Source organism: Gekko japonicus, unplaced genomic scaffold (genome assembly GCF_001447785.1).
Source record: "Gekko japonicus isolate JY-2015 unplaced genomic scaffold, Gekko_japonicus_V1.1 scaffold72, whole genome shotgun sequence".
In the NCBI taxonomy this organism is placed as follows: Eukaryota; Metazoa; Chordata; class Lepidosauria; order Squamata; family Gekkonidae; genus Gekko; species Gekko japonicus.
Window position 1 is genome coordinate 1,303,241 of NW_015168046.1, and position 8,156 is coordinate 1,311,396.

Here is an 8,156-nt window from a genome sequence, read left to right on the forward strand (position 1 = left end):
GTCTTATTGATTCTAACTGTGAGATTATCACAGAAATAACAGAGATCCAACTGAATCCAAAAACTTTCCTACATTTATCCTTAAACAATTAAGGGTAGATTACTGAGTTGGGAAATAAGACTTCTAGAGTTGAATATGCTGGTTGCTACAAATATTGTGTGGAATCAACGTATCCTTCTCAAACAGAATGATAACTGGAAATATTGGATTTATCAGAAACGAACACTGCAGCAGATAAAACACAAAAAAGGAATGGAGTTTTTTCAGAAGACTGTTGAGAAGAAATTATGTATTGTATTTTGGAACTCTGGTGACATAGCTATACCATTCAATAAGTGTATTTGGCATTTCTTATTGAAATTCTAAAATACAAAACAAGAACAATAAATAAGTTATATTTTGAAAGAATGTGCAAGTACTATAAACCAGAACATAGTATTTAAAAGAATTTTAGCTGTCGATTGCCTGAAATATAAACTGCTTATTTCATGGCCATCTTGAAAGCATCAGTGGAGTGTACTTGTAACTTTCCACCTGGCAGGAATTCCAGAAACCAGGACCAACCAGTGAAAAAAGGTCCTATTCCTAGTTAGATTCACAGTTTTATCTACAAAGGCAGTAGCATCAACAATATCAAACGTAACATGCGGTACTTCAGGGACATTTTGACATGACAATTTTTACAATAATGCTAGCTAAACAACAAAAATCACTAATTAATAGTGCATGTTTCTGTTCTTTAAAAACATATTTCTCTGACATGAACATTAAAATATACACACGGGAAAAAATATAGCTTAAGTTTTCATTTTGTTGAATTTATACAACACTGCAAATGTTCTGCTTTGCACTCTTTCACTACAAAGAATTCAGTCTTCCAAACATTTCTTAACCTTGGTATAAACTACAACTCAGTAATTAAAAAAAAATTATGAATGCATTTACCTGAATGACTGCACTGAACCAGCATGTATTGCCAACATTTTTTAATCCCACTGGGCAATTATCTTGACGTTTTCTATCATAAGGGTTTGGAGAGTCACTCCACACTTCTGGATGCGTTCTTTTCAGACTTGCTTTGTTTTCTGCTATGCTGGCTTCTAAAACTCTTAGAAAGTACAAGCAGTAATGCAAAGAAAGAACATGTTATATTAGTGTCACACAAAAACACAGCAGCTTAAAAAGGCAGTGCCCTTGTATAGAATGTTGACTACATTAGGGGCCTGCAAAATCAGAGCCAAATTTAGGTCAGTACAAAACCAAATAAAGAAATGAAGCAATTAAATAAAGAAAAATGAAATCTTTTAAATTCAGGTATATTGAAGAGGTACGTTGGATAACAAAAAAGCAAGTATATGAAAGTAATGGCAGAATAAGATTTGTATGGGACTAAAGGGCTTCCTAGAAATGCTTTACAAAAGGGGTAGTGACAGGTATACTGCTTAATCTGTCATTAATCTGTGTGAACTAAGCACAGATTAATGACAGTAAACTAAAAAGAAGATTGCATATGGTGGACCTGTGTATATTTATTACTTATTGCGAGATCGCGGGTGCACCACTTCCTAAAATGTATTCAGATTCATTTCATAGGGCCAAAGGCCTTTGAAAACTTAGTATCAAACCAAGAAATAAAAAGAGGTCAAACAACAAAGCCATCAAAATAGAAAGACTTTAGACAAAGTTGCTTCTAGACAGTGTTAAAAGAGACAATTGCAAAACAGTTAAAAGTATTTTACCACCTAAAAATGTACTCACAAAAACTAATGTTTGGGCTGCAGATACTCTATGGATTATTAAACAGCATGTTAACTACAAGTAATCTTAAACTGTAGTTTAAATTATGCAAATAGGCTCTCTTGTACTGCCTCTATTGAACTCTGAATTTTAATATAGGCTACTTCCACAATGGATTTCCCACATGTCAGCCAAGCAACTGGTATATTTTTCCACATGACATTATTCTCCATTTGTGCACAGACCATGAACAGACCATCCTTTCTACAAAATAATCTGCTTTATTTAAAACCTATTAAAAATTGGGCAGGACACTATCAGTATGAACAGTTCCTTGTGAAAGAGAAACAACACTGCATTACCTATGCTTCCTCTAAATAAAATTAAACATTCAAACAAAGTGGGCAAATAATTCTGAGGGTCACACAGGAAGGGGGTTTCAATTCACATCGGGTGTGAAAGGGAAACCACCACTAAGAATGGAGAGTAAGCAGATTACCCTGGGCTGTACAGAATCTCTGCTGCAAGGGTGATTGTATCAGCAACAGGACTGCCATGGAAAATCACCCTGGTGTTGAAACAGCTATAGTTTAGCTCTAACTATAGACAGTTACAGACCCCCTGAAGCAGGGAGCTCTAGTTTCAAATTTCAGATCTTTTTTTCTCACCAGTAATATTATGTCAGTCACTGTATTTCATCCTAAGGGGAAAGAAATTATTTTTCACCTCAGTGCCAAAAAACCTTTAACGTTGTTGCTTCTAGGTGACTAACGGACATAATACGATGGGGAAACTTGCTGTGGATATTCAGTGGTGAGAAGGCAAAGCACGCTGCTCATGCTCAGACACAGCATCATGTTTATTCACCTATTCCATGACTGAGACCTGGCACTGAAAACAGGAGGCTCAGCCCTGATGAGGCTGGGAACCAGAACAGCTACAGAAATAAACACTTGCAAGCTTGTCATGACCTGGGTCCACATTATCTCCAGGTACAGGCAGTACACTCACTTAGATCAGCAAAGCAATCCCTTTCCAACTGTCTCATCCTCATCAATAGTCTGGCTCCAGCCAGAAATCAGGCCTTTTCTCAGGCTGAGAGTCTCCCTGAGGCCATATGCAAGATCCCGACCCATTCAGAAAAGCCTACACGAGTTGGCTACACTCTGGTGTTCTGTGGACGGCCATGATACTTCAGATTCTGAAAATCTTGTGGGGATGACTGTTTTTGATGTTATAGCTGTATGGTAATACGCTAAACTTGTATAGTTTGAAACATAATTTTCTATTGTAGAGATCATTTAATTAGCCATATCCACTTCTCTGTCATACCTATTAATAACTGATAACACAGGCAAACTTTACGTTTTAGAAATGATAGATGCTTCCAAACACCCACACATAAAATAAGGCAATTTTTTTTTTAAGACAGGGGGAAAAAATTGGTGTTGCAACAAGCTACAAGTGAAAAGGAGAACAGCTGTCTGTTTTCAAGAGATCATCTTACTGGACTGCAATCCTTCCAAGCGATCCAGTTTTCTGGGAAGCATTTTTAGGCATCATTAGTAATGTCCCAGAAAGGCATGCCAATGTTTACTGGTGATTCACACGGAGGTATGCACACAACCCAGAACTGCTAAACCAATGGATACTGGTACATCTTTCCCACGTATTTTTATCACAGGGATGGCATATTGAAGTACGTCTGGGATGCAAAATGAGAAGCAGGCATCTTCAATATAGATAAGGACATGAATAAAGGATGAAAGACTGAAGAAACCGATTTTCAATACACAAGACACCATGAATTTAAGCAGCATTTAATAAAATAATGAAACCAACTACAAGTGGAATTTATTTTTCCTTAGCAAAAGCAATATATCTATTTGATGTTTAAAAAACTATCACACGAGTTATCTGATTACCTGCTAATAGCTTGCTCTTCATCCGTTATTCCTGTTTCCCTAAATGCCCTGTTTGATTCCTCCAAACTGAGGGCAATTGCCCTCTGAAGGTCATCTTTATCGTCTCCTGTGAGATCAATTACATCTAAAAAGCAAAGGTATTTTTCTTAAAATTAAAGATGAAATACAGTGAAAAGCAAACTTCATTGAAGATAATAGAAAAACAATTTAAACAATGTGAAAAAGACATTTTATAAATATATCCATTTTATACAGGGTTTTGTTTTGTTTTAAAATCTCATTGGGTGATCCTACTAACTTAGGCTCTGGCATATCTAAATGTTGAAAATTTGCTTTTAAGAATTATTATTCCCAAAATAGCGTACATTAACAGAATTATTCACAGACAAAGGGGGAGTGGAGAACTTGTAGTAATACAAAGCACAGCATCAGGAATTTTGTTTCCTTTTGAACAGCTCATTCAAGTAGCCCACTCCTGATAATCTTTTTAGCCTCCAACTTTTCCCATACATGGTGTTTCTATAACTGAAATCTGATCAATACTATTTCAGTGAAAAGAGACCTAGAATGGTACAAAAAATTGTTCTAAAGCATGCTTATAAGTTAATCCTAGTCTTAAAAATCAGTAAAGCTTCCTTGTCATCTCATTTATCAGTATAAAGCCTCCTATTTTTCAAATACTACCAACAGAAACTTCATTGTGCTGAAAACTAATTTTATGTATCCATTACGGAAACAGTGTTGCTAAGAAGGGTAACAGTGTGAAACATGTTTTATATAAACTACACAACATTTATGGCAATAGGTCTACAGAACAAGTCCTTGGCTGTATAAAAATGCCACACCCCTGTGAAAGACATCTTGGTCAATTACAACAGACATCTCACAAGTGATAAGGAATTAAGAACTGGGAAAGTGGTCAAGAAAACAGCCAGTGAAGCAATAAGAGTGGTTCTCAAACAACAGCATAAAATATAATTTCAGTATTGCATCAGAAATATCCAACATAATTACTACTATTGTCTGTACAAAGGTAAAGGTAAAGGTTCCCTTGCTCGAAAGCCAGTCGAATCCGACTCTAGGGTTGCAGTGCTCATCTCCGTTTCAAAGCCGAAGAGCCAGCGCTGTCCGAAGACATTTCCGTGGTCATGTGGCCGGCATGACTAAACACCAAGGCACACGGAACGCTGTTTCCTTCCCACCGAAGTGGTACCTATTTATCTACTTGCAATTTCTTGCTTTCGAACTGCTAGGTTGGCAGGAGCTGGAACTAGAGACGGGAGCTCATTCCGTCATGCGGCACACTCGGGTTTCGAACTGCTGAACTACCGACCTTCCACGGCCTGCAGTTCAGCGTCTTAACCACTTGAGCCACCGCAGCTCCTACTATTGTCTGTACATTCACTTAAACAGAAATTAAGCTTTCCAGTTTTCTTCCTTACATACTTAATCCAGAAGCATTTATAAGTTATTTCAAATTCGGTTTATTCTTTACATACTAGATCCAGGAGTGCTTATAATTAAATTCTGTATATTAAGTTCATGGAATCATAGAATGTTAGAGTTGGAAGGGACCTTGCAGGTCATCTAGTCAACCCCCTGCACGCTGCAGGAGCATAGCTGAAAGATAGCCCTACAACATACCCGAAAGATGGTCGTCCAGCCTCCACTTGAAAACGTCCAGCAAAGGAGCATCCACCACCTCCCAAGGCAGACTGTTCTACTGCTCAACCACTCTTATAGTTAGGAAGTTTCTCCTGATATTTAGCCGGTAACAACTCCCTTGTAATTTCCACCCATTAGATCTAGTCTTGCATTCCGGAGCAAGAGAGAATAGATCTGCTCCATCTTCTACATGACAGCCCTTCAAATACTTGAAGACTGCAATCATGTCCCCTCTAAGCCTTCTCTTTCCCAGGCTAAACATACCCAATTCTTTCAGCCTTTCCTCATAAGACTTGGATTCCAACCCTCTCACCATCCTGGTTGCCCTCTTCTGGACACGCTCGAGCTTGTCAACATCCTTCCTAAAATTTGGTGCCCAAAACTGGACACAGTACTCCCGGTGAGGCCTGACCATAGCAGAATAGAGCGGAACTACCACCTCCCGTGATCTGGACACAATGCTTTTGTTAATGTATCCTAAGATTGCATTAGCTTTCTTCGCAGTCACATTGCACTGCAGGCTCATGTTTAGTTCCATCATACTAAAAAAATTAAGCCACATTCTGCCTTTTAAAAGACCAACAAAATGCCACATCATAAAACCAAGATGAACTAATAACCCAAAATAAAATAATCAGTCCATCCTGAACACAATCGGAGAAAACACTTTTGTCCTTCTACCAAATACAAATCATTTTCACAAATTCATCTGGGGAAGAAATTCCATAAATGGGTTCCTATTACTGAACCTCTTTCGTGATATGGAATAGCAATCAATCAAATAAGAAAAAAGAACTTTACTATACAAAGGCTATACTATAGTATACTATACTATTTACTGAAAGCGATAATAGATACACTTGAGTATTTACTACATGAAGGTCACAAATGATCAGATTGGCTGTTCTAATCATGTGGGAAAGTTTTAATGTGGCTAAATGAGCTAAGCAGCACCAAACTCTCATGACTCAGAAATTCAGTGAAGTGGTTGTTGAATGGTCAGGCACCTGATGACTATCTTTTACAGACTGCTAGAGCAGCTCTCTAAGCCTCGGGAACTAGCACACAGATTTAATCAGGTGCTACCATACAGCGCTTGTCAGTTTTATCCTCAGCATTTTCCGAGGATTTATTCTTTCATTTCCTTTATTTTAGCAGTTGGTCATCACAGCAGACTAACAATAGTACCTGTTGTTAAACAAGAAGAATGTGCCAAAATATTCCAAGGTCATGTTGTACTGGTTATGCATATACATTTTCTCCTTTTCTTTTTTTCCAAAAAAACAAGTTTTGCTACGCACTAGAAAAAACAATAACCACATTCTCACACCTGTCACATTCTACTAATAACAGCAATACCATAGTTGTACGTGATAACTATAGCCACTGTATAGCTATGTTGATTATATAAGTTTGTAGTTAAGATTTTAACATCTTATGTTTTGGCATATATTTTGAAAGCCACCTCGTAAATCAGATTTTTCAGATGTTGTGGTTAGAATATTGGACTAGGATTTAGGAGACCCACTCTGCCATGGAAGCTTGACTGGTGACCTTGGACTAGTTACACATTCTCAGCCTAAACTACCTCACAGGGTTCTCAAAAAGATAATATGGAGAGGAAGATATAAACCACTTTGAATACCCACTGGAGAAAAAAGCAGGGTATAAATGAAGCAAATAAAACAAAAGCAATTAATTAATCCAAAAGAACATATATAAAATAAAACTCTAGGTGGACAATAAATTTTGGTTTCAATACTTACCTTGAATGAATACCTTGAATATCTGATGGTTATTTCTTAGACTTAAATACTGTTAGATAATCATCATCCAACTGTGTTACATGTCTGTTAATATATTAGCTTATAGTTGAATTTTAAAGCTATGCAGCATTGCTTAGTCCAAATTGTTTCAGATAATAATGTAAAAAACTTAAAGGTTAAATTTTCACTTTAGGATATGAGGATTCTAAATATAAATAGCTACAGTGGGACCTGGTGAAGTGGATAATTATTTGACTGTATAAATATGAGTCACAATCCAGTGACTATTTGCATTTATCTACAGCAAGACTTTATTCTATGTATCTGAATCTACCAGACATTAAACCAAATGACTGTGTTCTTCATGCATGCAGCTTTCTTACAAGAATGTAAGTGAACAGTTAGAAAATAAGTGAACAGTTTTTCCTAGATAAGGAAATTCTAAAAACCTAGTTCATACATGTTAACCTTTACCTCCAATAAATAGAAGTAAATACCCTCACCAGAAGTAATGTTATAAGGGTAAAATATCTATCAATAATCGGCCAATGGCAGAACTCAAATGGGAACATAGTCCAGACTAGAGCAATGGAACATGGCTAGTGTGCCAACTTCTTGTCACCTCCATCACCATTTCCTTTTAAAAAGTATGAACAGTGTCTACTCATTTTTATGGAAAGATGTGGTCTCCATGGAGCAATTTATATATCGTCACTGGGACACTGATACAGCCCTACAATGTAGCAGCCAACCAGTGTAGCTTCTAGAAAATTACTCAAATACATTCTTCCATAAACCCCACATCCTTCCATGAAACCCGTTTCTTTAAGTAAAAACTTTAAACTAACTTCAGAAGAGGAGAATGTAGCAAGGCACTTTGGATCTCATTTGGGAAGAAAAGTGGAGTACAAATGAAGTAAAATAAGTAATAATGTCTAAGATTGGCACACCAACAAGTTTTCCTCAATCAACGTTTAGTTTGGTCAGTCCATTCCGTTATACACAAAAAAAGACACTTACTCGTATCTGCTTGGCTGCCTACACTGATGTATCTGTCATTGCC

General features: G+C 37.0%; 1 protein-coding gene across 3 annotated transcripts in view; it reads right to left on the reverse strand.

Annotated features, from left to right (window-relative positions):
- The window catches only part of USP25 (ubiquitin specific peptidase 25), a 113,371-nt gene that overhangs the window by 81,474 nt on the left and 23,741 nt on the right, over nucleotides 1-8,156 (reverse strand). For all 3 annotated transcript variants that reach the window (XM_015414283.1, XM_015414284.1, XM_015414282.1), the window contains exons 3-5: nucleotides 8,114-8,156; nucleotides 3,663-3,786; nucleotides 946-1,108 (exon numbers count right to left, since the gene is read on the reverse strand). The exon at nucleotides 8,114-8,156 is cut by the window's right edge and continues 99 nt beyond it. In XM_015414283.1, the coding sequence (XP_015269769.1) occupies nucleotides 946-1,108; nucleotides 3,663-3,786; nucleotides 8,114-8,156 (330 nt within the window). The remainder of the gene's footprint in view (nucleotides 1-945; nucleotides 1,109-3,662; nucleotides 3,787-8,113) is intronic.